At 38.4% G+C, this 20585-nt stretch overlaps 1 protein-coding gene across 1 annotated transcript in view; it reads left to right on the forward strand.

The window, feature by feature from the left end:
• Window positions 1–4520: 4520 nt before the first annotated feature.
• Window positions 4521–20585, forward strand: part of PHKB (phosphorylase kinase regulatory subunit beta) — a 66757-nt gene continuing 50692 nt past the window's right edge. Inside the window, exons 1-8 of the mRNA XM_054389533.1 lie at window positions 4521–4545; window positions 6871–6965; window positions 10413–10430; window positions 11960–12049; window positions 15839–15977; window positions 16421–16520; window positions 17224–17331; window positions 19662–19742. Of these exons, the coding sequence (XP_054245508.1) occupies window positions 6911–6965; window positions 10413–10430; window positions 11960–12049; window positions 15839–15977; window positions 16421–16520; window positions 17224–17331; window positions 19662–19742 (591 nt within the window). The 5' untranslated portion in view covers window positions 4521–4545; window positions 6871–6910. The remainder of the gene's footprint in view (window positions 4546–6870; window positions 6966–10412; window positions 10431–11959; window positions 12050–15838; window positions 15978–16420; window positions 16521–17223; window positions 17332–19661; window positions 19743–20585) is intronic.

The following is a 20585-nucleotide window of genomic DNA, read 5'->3' on the forward strand; positions in this document are numbered from 1 at the left end:
ACTGCAAAAGTATAACAAAAGATCAGAATTTTTAATAATACTAATTAGAGGACAAAAACCCAAAGCACAGAAATTCCATACAAGGGGGAAGTCATACCTATTAGTTTACAATATGAGTAACAAAACTCATCTCCACAATTTCTGCCATCTGACCCACAAAACCCAAAAAAAAAAAATCAAACCAAAAATGTATCAGTAAATAAACCAGGAAACTGGTCAAAAAACTGGAGCTCTAAGGGCCAGCTGAACAACAAAATCAAACAGATAACAGCGCAGGCAATTCTAGTCATGTTCCCAATCAGAGCAGAGATGCACTTCCAAGAAAAACATCCACTTCCATTGTTTCACCATTGAATTTCAATACTTACTTCATCGGTAACTTAACACGGGGCTTAAAGTAGGGTTCCTTTTGGTCAGCCAAAAAGATAACCAACTCATTTCCTGCAAAATTAAATAAGATGATGAGTAACAGAGGAGGATTGTAAATGGTTTACACACAACTAGTATTTAAAAAGCTATGCCACAATAGCTACTGTAGCAAAAACTTTGAAAAACTTCCCATACAACTACTTCCTCCTCATTCAAAAGGGATCAAAAAGGTGCACTGCTTCAATATTACTATTGAATGATAGCAAGAATCTTCTTTGGTCCTTAGTGCTACACCTTCTTCTCTGCTATCACTTAAACTGTAACAGGTTAAGAAACATTACATGTAGAAAAGTAGTAGGTATCAGTTCCATACACATAATTAAAGCTTACAAGATAACTAAAACTAATTCTTTTAATAGTGTCTCTGACATAGCAGGATCCAAAACTGATTTCCCACTTTGGCTGACAGAATCACTTAAGTGGAACTCACTGAAGCAGCCTGGTTCCCTGCAGCATTTCCTCATTTAGAGGCAATGATACAAGCCACTATAATTAAATTGTTTCAGGGAGATCTAAGTAAAAGCCCATATCTCACGTTGCACAAATAACTGAAAGTCAAGAAAGATAAAAAACAAAACAAACAAAAAAGCCCTGAGTTATTAAATAGATTTTCATTTAGGAAACCCAAATACACACTCTTCTGCAAGTAAAATAGTTCATAGCTCACCATGATGTTTGTTTCCTATATTCTCCAAGAAACTCACTTATAGCATCCAAAACTGCAAGAACTAGGCTACCGGAATAAAGGTAATTGTACAGCTCCAAAGTTGAGCTTGTGGGAACAAAAAGTTGTCAGATAACTGCAATGTGAGACTGACTTTCAGACACCATGGGGGTCTGACTCTGGCTTGTTTGGCCCCAAGACATGCATGGGGGAATAATTAACTACATAGCTACCAGAATATATTTCAAGAACATCATTCTGAGATAAAGTTCACAGGTGTGAAATAGCAGTACACAAACTTCCTGGCCATGAAAAAAAAAATACAACTGCCATAAACTTACTTGCCAAACAGAATATGCTAACAAATGAATAAATGAAAACAAACCCTTTCAAAATGGATAGAGGCAACTAGTATAGCCCCATATGGCAAGCTAATAAAGTCTGAGATGCACTACACTTTCACAAGATTGAAAAAGTTGGCACACAGCAAAGTGACAAAACCTGCTGGCTGATTAAGCTTTTGATAATAAAGCTGTGGGTTGACTGCTAAAACATGTGATTTCCATTTCACACTACAGACTTTCACCTGCCTTTTCACCATCTATGTGGTGAAGTGACAATGAAGCAGCAAATATGTTTTTACACATATCAAGTTCCAAGTAAATTACACCACTCAGAAACAAGATTTTACAGTCACTAAAAATAGATTTATGACAACTTCAGCTCAATGCTCATCAACAGTTGAAAAACCTGACTACTGGAAATTATTAGACGAACAGAAAACAAAATAACTATGCCACTACATCAATCCATAGCACAAATCCTAGATGTTGTTTGCAGTTTTTGTGATGTCATCTCACAAAGAATACAGAAGAAACAAAAAAAAGTACATTGGAGGGTGTGAAAAGAGAAACAGTTTCCAAACAGTTACATTGACAGAGGTCTTCAGTCTGAACATGAGGACAGCACAGAAGTTTTCGAAACGAGATGCAGAACATCAATAGGAGATTGATCACTCACTGTCCTGTACTATTAGAAGAGGCACCAAATACAAGCAGAAGGTGGTAGGTTGAACAGACAGCATGAGCTTGCCCACTTATCCCTGTTTTGTGCACATATTACAAAATGAATAAGTGAAGGCATAGTTCCATTTGTTCAGATCTTTTCAGTTTGCGAAACTGAAAAAAAAAAACCCAAACACAACAAAAGGGGGGCTAGTGGGTGATTTTGAATTGTTCCTGCAACCAGATACTTCTAGATCTACATTATCTCTTACTTTTGGCTAAATTACCCTCTCATACAAAGTTCCAAGTACAAACCAATTTTTCTTTCACGTGTCTGAGCATATGGAACACTGCTCTTTTGAAACTGAAGTAATTCAAGATCAGAATAGCAACAGTAATCCAAGATATCATCCCCATTTCCTTCATAAGGATCAGGATTGGTGGGACTGTGCTTCTTTATCAGATCACTGTTCCTCAAAGTCCAGTATTATCTCCAATGATCACTTCTTCAACACTGTTTAAAATTGACATAATTTATTCTATTACATTGAATTCTACTGTTTAGAAGTGGCTATCAAGTTCTGTTTTGAATGTATTCTGTAAATGCTTCAAGCTACCTTTTGTCAAGACTTAAATTATGAAAAATAATGGGTTTAAGTGGTTTACTTCAGACTGATTAGAAGTATCAAAAAGGAAAGCTACAGCAAGAGCTGCTGTGCAGAAGCAAAGAAACAACCATGAATCTTGTTTCTAAAACTTACCATTACTTTTACTGTTATATGCGTTTATCTAAAAGATAAGGCAATAAAAAATAAACTTATCACTGACATTAATTTTAAATTTAATCTTCCAGTGCCTATTTTCACTAGATGAGCCAGTGGAGCTTTTCTAGAAGCCATGAATTTAAATACCTCAACTAGATGGGAAACTCACTCCTGCTTTACTGAAGCTACGGATAGAAACATTTCTGAGAATGAAAGAACAAAAATGGTGACTTTGAGAATAAATTTATTACCTTGCGTGTAGTAAAATAATCCAAGATTAACATCTGCAAATGAGGCTGATAATAAACTGATTTGGAGTCCCCCCATGTCTGAAGCCTAAAGAAAAACTCATGACAGGTGACAGACAGCTGAGTGGAACAAATTTATCTAGCCTTCCACTTGAACACAGCATTCAAAATAGGATCCTGTACAATATAACCTCTTCACAAAATACTGTGAAAGCAGGAGCAAAAAACCAATTTGTGACCATTCACTCCGTAGGACAGAGACTTTGATTACTGCACAATCACAAATCCACCTTTGAGGAAAAGTATTTGTTGCCCTCTACAAAGCCGTATTTTAGTGCAAGTTGAAAATATCTTTTTCTATACACAAATACCTCAGCAACAAAGCAACTGCCAATTTCAGTTCTGAAAAGAACTGTATTGGTGGTGGTGCAGGCCCGCAGCATTAGAAGCCAGCGAAGCACAGCCACCAGCATTTACGGAATCTGCGGGTATCTCAAGTGGAAGACCCCATAAGGATCACTGAGTCCCACTCGCTGCTCCTCGCAGGGAAGTCCCACCAGGAAACGCTTTCCCTACCCACGAAGAGCTGCGAAAGCAGCTGACAAAACAACCGACCGGTGCCTCTCTAAGAGCACACTCCAAAAGGGGCCTCCGAGCAGAATGGCACCTCAGAGCCCCCGCAGGTGTCACACCGGGACGCGCCGCGGCCATTTGTAGCTGTCCTGGTACCTGGCAAGCCTTCAAACGGAACCAAGACCATGCATCAGCGACAGGCACTCTCAGTATCGGCACAAAGAATCCTCAAAAGCCCCTGCGACAGCATCAAACCGTCTGCGCTTCTGTCCTCCCCCAGACCGACGCCGGTAATACTGGCGGCCCCGCTCCCGGCGCACTCACCGCCTCGAAGCACAAACAGGTCCGTCTGCTTGTCTGAATTGAAGTCACCAAAGGCTGCTAAGGTCCCGTAAGCCTCCGCCCCGAACAGCTGAGCCGTGACGTTCTGCAGAGCTCCACCGTGCCCCACCAGGGCGAGCAGCAAGCAGAGCCCAAGCCAGCAACGGCAGCTCGCCATCCTACAATAGCAAGGCCCAACTCCCCACTATAGCCACCTCCGTCCGCATCACTTACGGCAGCGCAGGGGTGTGCCCGGCATAACAACCGGCTTGCTTCCGGAACTGACCCTGCGACTTTGCGACAACGACGTGACGGCCTGCTTGCGTCTCTTTACGGCTAGCACTAGTAACGAGGTTAAGATTGCTGTCCGGCTCGTTTGCTGCGGAGCCGGTGAGGTAGGACAGTTGTTGTGGTCAGAGCGGAGTACCGGGAGCGACGGGTCTTCATCGGGATGGCAGCAGCAGCAACAGCTCCCGCGCCGGGCCATATGGCTGATGTGAGCTGGAGAATGCTGGAGCTGCGAGCTCGCTCTAAACGTTCAGGTCTGACCTATTGGCTTGCTCGAAAAGGGCTTCCTCGCCAGCGCCTTTTCTCTTGTTCACTAACCACCCCATTTCCGCTGTCTTTTCCTTTTATTTGCCACTCTCCCTCGGCTCTTGTCTGGCGTCGTCCTAGTGGTTTTCATTTCTCCACTCCTCAGCAACGGGTGTTACTCGCCACCGGCTCCGCTGCGGCGCGGCCCGGCCGCTCCCGCCCCGCCAAGCACCTGTCGCCGCCGCGCGTGGGGTGGGAGGGGGGTGGGGACACTCCCCACGGTCTCGCTGCGAGGGGGGAGTATCAGCCGGGACCTCTTCTCAGGGGCTTTGAACTTCTGTTGGTGGCTATGAAGGGTAGTCTTGTGGGGTTTTGCTGGTGCGGGACGCTACCATGGGTGTCCTTGGCAAGAAAGTTTCAGGTGATTTACCACAGGGTTGTAAAGGTAGTATGCGGGTAGTGTTTTTGCAGTTTTTCAACGCTGTCAGATGAAATTTTTAAAGCAGTTGTAGGAAAGTACCAACTCTTGTCAGATTTTCCTTGGATGCAGATTGGGTTTTTTAAATGTAAGAATTTCTAGTTCTGAACTTGGACTGTGTGGCAGCTACATAGATCTGGGCAACCTGATCTAGTTGAGGATGCCCATTTACTGGTTGGACTAGATGACCTTTGGAGGTCCCTTCCAACTCAGACCATTCTATGATTCTACATTTGGGTCTGAATGAAAGGGTGATGACTACCAACTTGTCTTTAATTCCCAGAGTTCAAACCCCCAATTTTTAATTAAACAAAACTAAACCCAAAAAACCCCAACAAAACAAAAACTTCCACCCCAGTCTTACTAGGCCTTTAATTGTTAATATTCTAATGGAAATAGTTTTCCAAGTGATCCCTGTGGTGTTTATTTATATATCATACGTGCTTGTGAAAATCATTCTTTCCTTATTTGTATATGTTATTGGTTCTCTTGTGGTAATGACTGATGTTTAGTATTACTTTGACAAGTCCAAAAAGTGAGTTGTTACTTTGTGACCAGTTCTGATTTTATAGTACTGTTACCTGAAATTTATTTACAAATGTAGCCATAAAGCTCTACAAGAGAAATCCTGCATGTTTGGAGAATGAGAATCATGGGTCCCAAGGCAGCATGTGAACTTAGGGATTCCTATGCAGGTTCAGGCCCTGTTACTACAGAAGATGATTTTAAATGCTTAAGGGTTTTTTAACTGCTGCTGCCTTCTACTTTTTTTGTTAAATGTGTAAGAAAGTGTCTTTTGTGACAATGACAGATTGTAATTATATTTAATTTTTTTCCCTATTTGTAGAGGCATGGTTGGTACAGTCACTGAAAGTGGCTGAAACTGTTCTGAGTTGGCTGAGGTCTGTGTTCAAGAATCTCAGTTTACAACCAATACTGTTTGTTTTGGTGGGGTTTTAGTATGATGATGCTTGGAATAAGATCTAGTAAGTATGGAGTATAGACATGCATACAATGCACAAGTGGTTCCTGTTTTCTAGCTGACAGCAAAGTAGCATTTGAGACCCTATGCTGTAGGAAGTAATCCATATCTTCATGTTTATGTATATTAAATTATGAATTACACTTTTGCCAGTAAACCCAAATCTTACTGAGATTTTTTTTCCCTTCCTTGAGCAATAGAATACTGTTTCATTTGTTGCTGCCATGGTAATTACTCATTTGGAGAAGATTATAAAAAATATGCAGTAGTTGGTTGGATTGCAGCCTTTGAAATTTTACATTAAAAAACATAAATTTCTTTAAAGATCTGGGGAGAAAAATGTCATCATTGTTACAAATAGTATTTTTTTTATTTTACTTTCCAAACTAGAAGATGTTCTACTTCAAGTAATTGAGATGTTCGGTACAATCAGCAATAAATACAACTGCAAGAAACATCCTTCTGTAAATCCCACTTGGTATAAAAGCAGTGTTGTGCATAAGCAAAATCTAGTTCCCCATGTTTGCTATTACTTAACGCTTTTATTTGCACTAGTAAAACAGTATTTTTATTTAATCTTGAAATGAATCAAATATATTTTTATTCAGCACCTTTCGATGTTAGTAGCAGACTTCCTGTTGAATACAAACGGCTTTGTGTAGACTGTGTCATTCTACTTTGATAAATTTTATGGAAGTAAAAGCAAAGTAAAACCAATTTTTATGGTAGAAGAGGGAAACAAAATTTAATGAAACTTTACTACCCTTTGTGCTGTGTGCTCTGTCATGTTAATAACTCCACTAACGTTGCTTTCACTTAATTGAATGCTGATTGTCTTTAACATGTACTAAACAGTTTTGAAAATTACTGTAGCTTAGCCTGAGACGTTTGTGATTAGCTGCACCAATTTGAAATGGCCAGTTTGGATGATGACAGATCCTCCTCTGCGCATGCTTTTTTTAAATTTGGTAAGTGTGCAGTTCTGTGTTTTGTTTCTGTTTGTGGATATTTAACAAAAAAATAATTGTGTTTTGTGTTCATGCAGTATTTTGTCCTAGCAGTTCTTTAGCTCTGTACAGTAGAGCTTAAAATGTAAGCTCTTTCAGTGAAGATTTCTGAAAATTGAATCCACTTAGATTGAAATCTGCTGTTCAGATCTTCCTGATTCGCTTGTGTTTTGTGTTCTTGGAAGTCTCTCAGCGTAACAGTCTCTGAACTGGAATTGCTCTTTTAAGATGAGTCACATGACAGGTACACTAAGAATGGTGTTTAGAATTAAAGAACCCAATGTGTCTGGTTTACAGATTAGAAGTAAAATTTCCAGTAAGTCAGTCATTGTTCCAAAGGTCGACTTCTGGAAATTAAGAGGAAGCAAAATAAAACTCTCTTTAAATTACAACAGAAGCTGGTATTTATGAAGTTATCGAGACTGCTACTGAATTAGCTCAATATATTTTCAAAAGAGTTTGACAGAAACAGATATGTCCATACATTAAGCTAGCTGATCTGTTTTGTCTGTGTTGAAACAGAGCAGCAGTACAAGTGATAGTGAGAGTAACCAGGTAAGGGGATTTCAGATGTCTCTTGCCATAGCTGAGTCTGCCTTACCTATAGCATATCCGTTTCTCCTTAACACCTTTTTTTTGATTCTTCCTCCAGCCCTTCCTCTGGGTTTTCATTACCATATTTTATTAAATTGTAGAGCAGTTCAGTTTGGAAGGGATCTTAGGAGATAATCTATTCCAGGCTAATGCTTAAATTAGGTTCAGCAATGTGATCATGGTTTCCTCCTGTAAGTAGTGATTGAAAATCCCCACCAGCAACATCACAGTTGGTACCCATTAGGTTCATAGAATCACTTCAGATATTTACATGTGAGAAGTGAATTTTTCTTCTAGCGGACGTGCTTCTGAAAACTGTTTTCTAATATTACCTTGCTTAGCTACAAGGGTTTGGATTTAGAAGATGACATATTTCATGTCAGACAACTGTTGGAATTAACTATTTTGTATCAAATGGTGTTTATTTCCAGTGTTTTATTAAGTCTGAGCTCAGGAGGGGTTGTAGGAGAATTCTCAAGAGAAAGGAAACGGGATGTTGGGAGGATATGATTGACTCATATAATATCATTTCATAAACTTTGCTGTGTGAAGAAATTAAATCCTCTTTGGTCCCAGTGCCTTCAGTAATGTCACGATGTTATTGCTCATACTAATACTGGGTAATGAAATTTACTGTGACCTGAAATCCAGAACTTGTTCATGTCTTGATTGCTGGATTACATCCATAACTACTGTTGCATCAGCAGACTGTGGACAGTTTTTGTTCTCATCAGATATAGAAACAAATCTGTTCTTCTAGATTGTGGTTTTTTTATTCTGTCCATGTTGACTTAATTATGCAAGTGAACATTTTCTTCTTCAGATGTGAAATGTTGGAAATAAAATTCTTGTCGTATTGCTTTCTATTTGTTTGTGATTAAAATGTAGAGTTTTATGTTTGCTTGCTTGGTTTTTTCATTCTATACTTTGAAAAATTTGAATAATTGATCCTTATGGAAATATGCTAATCTTTTTCCAGGCAGGTACAGAATTCCATTCTTATGTGCACTTCAATATCTGTAATGGCTGCCATCCTCAAGGATGTGTGGGTGTTCAAAGCTTCAGTATGGGAGCATGGTTTCAAAGTGTTGACCATAGCTTTTTAATCTAAATATCTAGGCAGTTCATAGCTTTTCCATGAAGAGCAATTAATCTCAAGTCTAACTGGAATAAAAATGAAGTGGATAGGAAGGTACTTTAATGTCAGGATGATATAATATTCTCAGCCTCTGGAGGTTGTATGTACATAAGTATTTATACTGCTAATAGCTCACCTCAGAGAACTTAGCTTAATTTTCTACAGTTTTGTATTCCACCTATAAAAGGTAATGAAATTGTAGCTTTTTCCTGAAATAGTTGTACATTTCAGTTTCATCTACTGGATAGCATTTTCATATTTTCCATGTCTTAACTAAGTCAGAATTATCTTGTCTGTTACTTGGGTTCTACACTAGTAATTGTTGCCTCTGTTATCAGGTACCGGGCTGTGGCAGATTTTTTTATTCTTCTTGTATACTTTGAAAGGAAATTACTGTCCTTCTTAGTAATTCTCCAACCTGAAGAATGGTGAAATCATGTTACTCTAAAACCTGCAAGTGATAGGAAATGAAGGGGGATTAATTTTAATTCAAAATATGGATATAGTGTATCTGAAGATAAATAGGAATTAATTTAACTTGGGATAAAGATTCTTGAGTGTTTGCTTATCAGACATCAAATATATATTAGTGCAGGAAGCAACACCTTGATTTCCCATCTGTGTGGTTTTTTTAGTGATTTTGAAATAGTCACTGACTTGTGGCAATCTTTTTGAGGTAAGGAAATGATGGGCATACTGCAATTTTTGTATAAGGTTGTTACACCTCTATACAGCTGAAGAAATAGTAACTCAACAAAGTATTATTATTTTTTAAATGTTCCTAGCATATCTACTTATTTGCATAAAATCACATGCTGTATGGTTACAATGGAATGGGGCTATTTATGAAAAATAGTACTTGGAATTAATATCCTCATTCTGTTTCTTCTGAATGTTAACATAGAAACTAAGAACTCAAGGGTGCTATTTGCATATATCATCCTTTAAGTGTTGCAATCTTGCTACTGTCATTTTTTTATTTTTCAGTTTGAAGACTTGTTTGATTAGTTTTTGGGTTATGGGGGGGTTTTTTGTGTGTGTGGCAGGTTTTTGTCTTGCTGAAATCAGCTATTAAATAGATTCTGGAAAAGACTATGGCTTTTTTTAGCTAGCCTAAAAATAGTTTCCACTGGGTTCTGGTCTCATTACTAAACCACACAGAAGGAACAGCTAGCTTCATGATTGTCTTCTCTGTTTCTTGGTTTTGTTTAGATTGTGATGCTAATGAAATACAATTTACCACAGGATTTGTCCAGCAAAATGCTGTAGACACCCAAGCAAAACAGAAATTATATAGATGCTAATAAGGAATTAATGAAGAGTGTGTGGAAAACATTGATTTTGGTTGTTTCTTGAAACAAATTCTCTTACTTGTAGTTGGAGTCATTTTAATGAATGCTTTAAGACATAAAACATTACTTTTTGTCATTTTTTTTCAGTTTGCATTCATTTCACCTTTTAATTTTATCAACAGTCTATTCTGTCTGTTTTCATTCTGCTAGTAAAGTTTCAATCATTTGAAAGAATTTACACAAATGGTGGTGCTTGGACATTGTCATTGCTTTTTATTCTGTTGACTCATCTTTCTGCACAAAGGTGAAATCTTTGAATGCTCTGAAGTGTAAGACTGTCTTTTTGTTCATGATAACTTTACTTTGTTTCTCTGTCAGCCACAGAGGGTCACAAATTGTCTGGTAAGTATATAAAGTAGAACAATTTATTTTAGAAACCGTTGACTTGTCTGTTTCCCTTTAAAAGAAGTAAAACAATAAACTTGGTTTGAAATTTTGATTTAAATTGGTTCAGAATGTTGATTTTTTTTAAACAGAGGGTACAAAAGCTGTGATATATTACAAGCTTTCTTTTCCATTACAGAACGTCATTTCTTTTAGCTTTGTTTTTTTTAGGCAGCTTGAATAAATTGAACTCTCTGCTTCACTCTCAGGCCCTTTCCCCACACACTCTTGTTTGCAACTTAACCTCTCCCAGTAAGTAAGGGAAAGCTTTTAGGGGAAGCTCAGATGTATTGGTAAAAGTCACCACAAAATCCACGCACAGCAGACCCACAGCAATCTGCTCAAGAAGGAGTGGGTTTTTTTTAACTGCAGTGAATGCAAAGCCAAAGTGTGGGGGGTGAAGTTTGAGTTCTTCAGGGGCAAGAAGCATTTTTCAGTCTCCCCACCAAAGGATTTGGTTACTAAAGCTTCTGTCAGTGTTATACACACTGATTTTGTTTGGATGAGAGTCCTGTATATGGACAGTCTCCTGTCTAATGTTCAGAGATGTGCTGGGAGTGCAGAAGAGGCAGCTTGAATAGGAGCACTCTGCTGCATGCTGCCAGAGTGGCTTGGCCGGCAGGGCTTCCATGGCATCTCATTTCTCAGAGCTTTTCAGGAGGACGGTGTGCAGTCAGGAAAGGGGAAATTCTCATTCTTCCTGTTAGCAAATGGCTCTGTGGGAGATCTCACCATCCAGAACACTGAATAAAGCCAAAAGGATTTATGGAAGGGGAACAGTATGTTACTCTTAAATTAGAAGCTGGTTCATCCTAATAATTTTAAAGAAATCATGTCTTTCTGATACCTTATTTCAGCCATCAGGAAAATGGACTTTTCAGCTACAAGTAGGGAAGCAGTCGATACGTAGGACGCTGGGAAGGAAAGCTGTGGGTTTCATAACATATTTCTCTGGAACGTAGCTAATTTGGGGGCTGTATCTGTTGAGTAAGGTGTTTAAGCTTAGGTCTTATGTGAGAACAAGCCAACCCTCTTCTTCAAGATTCATGATTTTAGAAGGCAAATAGGGAAGTAGTAGTAGTAGAAGTTAAATTTGGACTGCTATCATTCCTCTTCTGTTTTTCTACAGACAGAATTCCTGAAGATGTGTAGAATACTTAACTTCTAAAAAAATGTTCCTAGAAAATTCTTAACATTTTAATAGGCTGTCTTCAATAATTAAACTATACATTTATGTAGCATTTGCTGTAGCTGAGCATCTCTGATGCGATAGACATCCAGATGGAGGTCTTATTTGTGTGGACAGCTACTGTATAAAAACATGTAGAGAAATTTATTCTTGGAGATTATAGAAATTGCAACTTTATTTTTATTAAATTGAAATTTGATAACTGGTGTTTTTATGTAACATTAAAAAATTTGCAGTGTTTTTTGAAATTAATTCAGATCTTGATTTTGCTTTTTCTCTTCATTGTTTTTTTTTTTAGGTTCAATTTATGAGCCACTTAAAAGTATTAACCTTCTAAAACCAGAGGGGGAAAGTCTATGGGAGAAATTAGATCATTATTACAGAATTGGTAAGTAAAATGAAAGATTACTACAATATTTACAGTTATGGTTATATTTACAGTTATGCTTATGACATTAATTAGTTTTGGTTTAAAATAATACCTACAGTCTTTAATAAGGATTTTTACTCTGAGAGGTGAAGAGCTTTGTAATTGAATTTCTCATAAGATTCCTGAGATAATGTAATGCATGTATTTGGATTTTTCATACATTGCTGGAAAAATCATGAGCCATAAATAGCGTTCAAAATTATCTTTTGTATTTGTTAAATGGTTGAAGATATTCTTGAGTTACACCTGAAGGTCTTGGATGGAGAGGGGTAAAAATAATCTGATGACAGATTTTGGTGTTTGAACTGACTTAGATATGAATCAGAATTGGTATTTACATGTTAAATGTCATTGCTTTGGTATTGCTACTTGAGGATGGTTTCGTAAATTTCTGCTGGGAGTTTAAAGGCACAAAGAGTGTGGGACTGAATTACACTTCTTGCTGAAAAATGAAAATACACATTGGAAGTGCAGTCTACTCATAAGACTGAAGTTAGAATTATTTTGGATAAAGTGGTATCTTCATTAGCCAGGTACAGCTGAGGAAACATATAAATGTTAAAAAGAAAGTTCTAAGTATTACAAGAAAGCTATTTGTCAGGTGAACAGTAAGAAGTCATTTTTTTCTAATGAATGGTGCTGTAATGTATATTTATGCCAACTTTGGTGATTTTTTTTTCAATATGAGACCATCTTAAACGAAAGCCATACATGTTAAAGAAGCAGTGGTTTATTTTAATTTTTATAATCATAGAATCAGTCAGGGTTGGAAGGGACCACAAGGATCATCTACTTCCAACCCCTGTGCCATGGGCAGGGACACCTCACACTACATCAGGCTGGCCAGAGCCTCATCCACCCTGGCCTTAAACACCTCCAGGGATGGGGCCTCAACCACCTCCCTGGGCAACCCATTTCAGGCTCTCACCATTCTCATGGTGAAGAACTTCTTCCTTATGTCCAGTCTGAATCTCCCCACTTCCAGCTTTATTCCATTCCCCCAATCCTATCACTACCTGATAGCCTAAAAAGTCCCTTCCCAGCTTTCTTGTAGGTCCCCTTCAGATATTGAAAAGCCACAGGAAGGTCACCTCAGAGCCTTCTTTTCTCCAGACTGAACAGCACCAACTCTTTCAGTCTGTCCTCATAGGAGAGGTGCTCCAGCCCTCTGATCATCCTGGTGGCCCTTCTCTGGACACCTTCCAGCATGTCCATATTCCTCTTGTAATAGGGGCTCCATAACTGGACACAGTACTCCAGGTGGGGTCTCACCAGAGCTGAGTAGAGAGGGAGAATCACCTCCCTCGACCTGCTGGCCACACTTCTCTTGATGCAGCCCAGGCTCTGGTTGGCTTTCTGGGCTGCAAGTGCACATTGACAGCTCATGTTGAGCTTCTTGTCCACCAGCACCCCCAAGTCCCTCTCCTCAGGGCTGCTTTCTAGCCAGTCACTGCCCGGCCTGTGTTTGTGCTTGGGATTGCCTTGACCCAGATGCAGGACCCTGCACTTGGTCTTGTTGAACCTCATGAGGTTGGCTTGTGCCCACCTCTCCAGCCTGTCAAGGTCCCTCTGGATGGATCCCTTCCCTCCAGCATGTCTGCTGCACCCCACAGCTTGGTGTCATCAGCAGACTTGCTGAGGGTGCACTCAATGCCCCTGTCCATGTCACCAACAAAGATGTTGAACAAGACTGGTCCCAGGACTGAGCCCTGAGGGACTCCGCTTGTCAGTGGCCTCCACTGGGACATGGAGCCATTGACAGCCACTCTTTGGGTGTGGCCATCAAGCCAGTTCTTTATCCATCTAGTGGTCCACCCATCAAACCCATGTGTCACCAGTTTGGAGACCAGGATGTGGTACAGGATAGTGTGGAAGGCTTTGCTCAGGCTCAGGTAAATGACATCAGTTGCTCGCCCCTCATCTATTAATGTTGTGACCTGGTCATAGAAGGCCACCAGGTTTGTCAGGCAGGATTTGCCCTTGGTAAACCCATGCTGCCTGTACCCAATCACCTCTTCACTATTCTTCTGTCTCAGTAGTGCCTCCAGGAGAATCTGCTCCATGATCTTACCAGGCACAGAGGTGAGACTGACTGGCCTGTAGTTCCCTGGTTCTTCCTTCTTACCCTTTTTGAAAATGGGAGTAATGTTTCCCCTTTTCCAGTCTGTGGGGACTTCCCCAGACTGCCCTGACTTTTTGAATATAATAAAGAGGGGTTTAGCAACCTCACCTGTCAGTACTCTCAGTACCCGTGGGTGTATCCTGTCGGGTCCCATGGACTTGAATACTTTCAGGTGATCACGAACCTGATCTTCACTTCTGATGGGCAGTTCTTTCTCCTGGTCCCTGCCATTATCTTCCATGACTCCAGGAGTGTGGCTGGAGGCACTTGCAGTGAAGGCTGAGGTAAAGAAGTCGTTGAGAACCTCAGCCTTTTTCAGGTCACTTGTGACCATTTCACCTGTTTTCTTTCTGAGGGGGCCCATGCCTTCCCTAGTCTTCCTTTTACCATTAATATACCTGTAGAAATTCTTAGTGCTCCCTAATGAAATCTTGCCTGTATTCTAAGTAATTAATGGCTGTGCAATTGCCTGTTTAAAATTTTAGTCAGGGAAGGATATGGAATAGTGCACATTTTTTTCTGTCACTCTAAAAATATGGCATGAGACTTCCTTCATTCAAATGGCTTTTTGAGGTGAGTTGTGCCTGGTCTATCCATAGAGGTGTTGCTTTTTGTAAATGCCTTGCTTTCATCTTTCTCACTGAGGTGATGGCCATTCAATTTACTTGTAGTGCTTGGCAGCAACAAGTCTGTCTTGGTGCTTGCTGTTTATGTGTTGGGTGCTTATTTTGCAAGCCATTGGCTGCCTCAGTAAAAATTCACTATTGACATTATTCTGCATTTTGGAATAAGCTACAGTGACTTTTTCAGCTAATGTTTTATCAAAGTTCATATAATGTATTAAGTCACTGAAGAATGTAACACAAAAGGCCATAAAACTCTGTAATTTTCACTTGAGATACTTAATTTCTAATACATAGGCAATAAAGAGGCTTCTTTAAATTGATGCTTGATAACACTATAGAAAAAATTGCTTTCTTGTCTTATAATGGACAAGTTATTGTTAGATAGTAGGGTCATGTTCAAGGATATTAAGCCCAGGTTTAATCTTGTAGCACATTGTTATTTTACAAAAACAATTCACAAAAAGAGAAATATTAAAGCACAGACAGAATTAATGTATAGTACTTTTTTCTAATTCATGCCTTGTTCTGTTTGTGTGTCAAAGTACTGAGTGAAATAATTATAGTCACCCGTTCTCCTTCCTTTCCGGTTTTAAAAATATTGACACAATCATCTGGTCTAAGTTAAAAGTTTGGTTTTTATGAATGTAGAGTTCTGGAGAGTTTGGCTATTTAAATTATTGGAGGGGTCGGTTTGCCCTCTCCCCACGCCCCTCTTTTTGGTTTTCTTAAAAGGGAAATTACTGATTTGTGTTCTAGAGATGCTGTGTGGAGTGGGTTGTACTACAACACAGCTATATAAATAGTTCTGAATACTGATTGGTATTAAAAAAGTCTAATTGGACTGAAAATCCAATATAATAAAAAATTGTGTCATTCACCTTACTGTTCTTTCTTTTCAGTTTTATGCGGCTCATCTTGATTTATTCCTGAAAATCTTTGTAGAAATTGAAAAAGCCTAAGTGTTGTTAATATTGGGGTTTGCCTTTTTACTTTTTCCAGTGAAGGCGACATTGCTGCTTCATCAAAGCCCAACTACAGGTCTGTTTCCTACAAAGACATATGGAGATAACCAAAAGGCAAAAGTACACGATAACCTTTACTGTGCTGCATGTGCCTGGGCATTAGCCCTTGCTTACAGGTGAATAACTTCAAATATCATGTCTCTGCTGTGTTCAGTACTTTGTGTTATACAGTTGCCCAGGAATGTTTTGAAGATGAAGCTTTATCAAAAATAGAGAACAGATGGTATGTGTTTCAAAATCTCAATAAAAAGTCTAGGAGTTTGTACAGTGTAGTATGAGCTAGTATGTAGGATAAACTGTGCTGGAGTTACCTCCCATAATATTTTATTTATAATTTCCTCTCCTTTAGGACAAATAACTGTGGAAATTGCTTTCTGAGACTTAGTATTCCTTGTTTCCAACCTGCTACCCTAGCCATGCAGAAGAGTACAGTATCTTCATGTGAATGCAGACATGAATATACAACAGTCTTAGTTAAATACTTGATATTCTGAAGCACAAATGTGTGCTTCCCCCAACAGTGCTTTTCCAATTTGTTTGAATTATCTCTCTTACCCAGGCGTATTGATGATGACAAGGGAAGGACTCATGAACTGGAGCATTCTGCTATAAAGTGTATGAGAGGAATTCTCTACTGCTACATGCGTCAGGCTGATAAGGTAAACACTGTAGCATGGATGCAAGCACTCAGTTCTAAGGGATTAATTAAACTGTGAAAACTAACTTCTAAATATAGATACAATTCAAAAGCGGGATGAAGTATTTTTGCATGACCCAGCTAAGAACAGCTGCTTTGTTATTGTGAGGTCGCAGCATTGCTTTAGGGTATAAGGGACGAGCATTTTGTGAAGCAAACTACAGAGCATGCTTGGGTTGCCTTTGCAATTATTTATCCTGTTTAGACATTAGACCATTAGTAACTGGAGGGAGGGGGAGTTATATCTTTTTAGTGCTTAAATGGAAAGATGTAAAATTTCCTTTTGCTGAGACTGGAGAGTTTTCTTTGCATTATAAACTTGGTTATTGGATTTGCAGTAGTTCTCCTTACCTAGGTGATTGTTTTGATTATTTTGCTTGGCTTCTTTAGCAGCCACTTTCCAGTATTTTTCAGCCTAATTATATAAATTCAGAAGGGCAGCAACCCAAAATGAGTAAGGAGACAGAGACAGAGAGATTACAGAGATGGGTTGAATATTTGTGTTATTTAAGTGTATCTACACTTTAAGTATGTATGAAACAGGTTCGTTGTAAGTTTCATATCCTGGTCCTGTCAAGAAATTTCAAATATCTGCGTTATATAGTGAAATTATATAGTGAAATTATTGACTTGGATTTTCTGTTTTGCCTGGAATTCACCTTTAGGTTCAGCAATTTAAGCAAGACCCCAAACCATCTGCATGTCTTCATTCTGTATTCAGTGCACACACTGGAGATGAGGTCCTCTCCCATAAGGAATATGGTCACCTTCAGGTAAAATACGTGTGTGTAAATGAAAGTTGGGTCGATTTTTGAATAATTTTATTGTAGGCTCCGTTCTTTCACGATGCAGCTATCTCAGTTTGCTCAGATTTGTGCTACATGTGTTGTGCTTAATAAAACTGAGATTCCTTCTGCATCTTTTAGTGAAAGAGACTGGTTTGAAATATAACTTAGTGTTGTGTTATGTTCAGAAGGTATGGAAATAACTGTGGGGTTTGTGGAAGTACATGGCTGAGTTTATTATGGAATTGCTTCTTTTTGAGACTGTCCTGGTTTTTCTGGGACAGAAGCCTAGGCCAGCCAGGGCCGTGGGCCATGACCAGTTTGGAGTCAACCATTCGCTACAGGTGTATCCCAGACCATAAATGTGACACCCAGTATACAGGGGAAAGTTTAGTGAGGACAGAGGGCTCCTGCTCTTGCTTGGGCTCCTGCTGACACTGCTCCTCTTCCTTCTCCTGCTTCCAAGGACTGCTTTCCTGTTTAGTGTGACTGCTGTACCTTCACTGGGTTGAGTACAACTTTATATACTTTATATTAGCGTTTGGTATCAGTTTTGTTGATTCATTAAATCCATTTTCATTTCACCCAATGGGTCTGCTCTCCTTTCCCCAATTGTTTTCCTCTTTGATGGTGAGGGGTCATTGGGTGATAGGACAACTGCTATAGTTCAGCCCAAACACAGGCTAAACATAGCCAGAGACTAACAGATGTCTGTCAGTAAATAATGCTGGAAAAAAAAATTGCTGAATTAGTCAGTAAAATGAAAGATCTGGTGTACTCATATTGAATATTGTCTTTTTGTTTTAATGTTCCCAGTTTAATTCTCTTCAAGTCTGAACAATTTTCATTCACAGTATAGTTTTAACATACAGCTTTGTCTAGTTAAAATTGTTCTTCACTGTTTTGTGTTGTGCTTTGTAGTCAGATTCATTGCATAATTGGTTTATTGTTAACTTACACTCTCCCTCCCTCCCCCAATCTCTTTACCTTCACTCCCTTTGTGCATTTTTTGACACTTTGGTTTTGCATTCTGTTACTCTGTATATTTTTTTTATTCAGAAATTGCTAGTGAAATTATTCAGAAGTGTCAGTAGGTTGATAATTTTTTCATTTCCTGGTGACAACATCACTTAAATAGATTTCCTGAATCCAACACATTTACTGTATGAACTATGTTGTGTGGAGTTAGATCTTAAGTAGTATTTTGGACTTCTGTGTGAAGCTTCCTGAAAACGCACAACTTCTATCTGCAGGAGGAGATACTGATTTTTGATAGCTCAAAATCGCTGTTTTTTGTGGCAACTGAGCCCTTCCCATAAAGATGAATGCACAGTCCTTTCTGTCATCAACAGATCTCAAAAAATAGAGGGTTTCAGCTCTCCAGAGACAACAGAAAATACAGGAACTGAGATGATCTGGTTGGGAAGAATGGAATATGTTACATAGCTGGTCTGCTGTTACTGCTGTACTTAGTGCTTTTCAAATTGTATTAAGAAACTGGAGTCAGTGTCTTTTAAATCTTTTGGAATTTTTCGAATTTGGACCTGGTTCTTTATCTGATATATTTCAGATAAGAATCTTTTTTTTTTTTTTTCCTATGAGGTAGTTTCTCTAAATTTTATATACTTGCATTGTGGGTTTATATCAAGGTTTTGTGATAAACTTACTTTCTCTATTGAAACTGTACAAAATCTCAATTATACTAGAATTCTGTGTAACAAAAGCAGTTTTCTTTGATTCGTTATAAATTAATATGCTTATCTGTACAGCTGCTGAAGGTAATTATTGTTAATAATAAATGCTATGTACAGCTACAAAAGAAAACAGTTTTTTTAAAAAATGTAATCATACCTGAATGTTGCAATTGTATTTCTGTCAGTTGATAATGCTAAAATTTCAGTCAGGGATAAAGTGAATTACCTTTTAGATGTGCTGTTTACTCTTCAATGTGCTACTTGCCGCCTAGGTGCTCTGCTTGCTAATAAATGGTGGTATGTGTAAACATGAAATGACTTGTAACTGAAGTGGTTGCCTGTGGGTCAAAGAAGTATATCTTAGCAAAAATATTAAAATGTAATAGTTTCAAATAATTTTAAAAAGTATACCACAGGAGTTGTTTTAGACAGCAATGCATCTGTGTGCATCCCTTCTTATTAATTGTTTCCATATCATTCTATCTAGGATATTGGTAGATTAATATATAATTTCAGTTCTTCAAAAGTATTAGTGGGGCCATCTTTGTTAGTAATATCACATTTAGCTAGTTTGCATATGGATTGCAATTAACAGTTGCTTATAATTTCCTTTCTTTAATTCAGATAAGTGCTGTGTCGTTATTTCTCCTCTATTTGGTTGAGATGATCTCTTCGGGGCTGCAGATTATCTACAACACAGATGAGGTACAAATTGATTGCCAATGTTACAACACATGCTTTATGAAGTTGTTGGGATTTTTTTTTCTTGGATTGATTCAATCACCAACTGTAAAACAATTGTTCTAGAACTACACTGCAGAGATTTTCCACTTGTAATGGAAGTCAGAAAAGATAAAAGAAATTAATGGGTAGTGAATAAAATAATAGCTAATAAATAAAATATTAGATATGCAAACAGTGAATGTAACATGTTATTGAGAACTTATATATTTCCCTGCTGTATCTGAAAGGCACAAGGTCAAAAATTTAAAGGTCTGTTGGGATAGTTAAGTTCTAGTTATGTTGTTGTCACTTTTCACCTTATTTCAAATTGTCAGTCAGTGCATTCAACATAATAAATAATAGGGTTAATTTTCTGGAAAGCTGACAGACTTATTCAAATGCATATGAACATGTGGGTATTAAGAAGTCTTGCTACAACTTTAATTGAAAACAAACCAATTTTGTATCATGGTAAGAGATGTTTGTATGATTGTTAGTTGTTCTGTAAATAAGATCAAAATAAACTCTACAGCCTTGACTTGAGGATTAGACATGTCAGGACTACCTACTGTCCCAATCTAAAGTGAGACTGCATTCTGGGACAGGAATACAGTTACTTTTTCCCCCACTTTTCTTGATGTGCACTTGTTTAAATTTACTCTGGTCCATTTACTATATGCTGCTGTATTGCCTTAAAAAGCTTTAATGGACTCAGAGTAGTATCGTTTTTTAAAAGGGAGATGTTTCCAGTAATAGTATATTTGCATTCTATTTCTAATTTTTTTTTTTTGGGTAGATAAGGAAGGAAAAGTCATGCAACTTATC

Source organism: Indicator indicator, chromosome 19 (genome assembly GCF_027791375.1).
Source record: "Indicator indicator isolate 239-I01 chromosome 19, UM_Iind_1.1, whole genome shotgun sequence".
NCBI classification, from domain to species: domain Eukaryota; kingdom Metazoa; phylum Chordata; class Aves; order Piciformes; family Indicatoridae; genus Indicator; species Indicator indicator.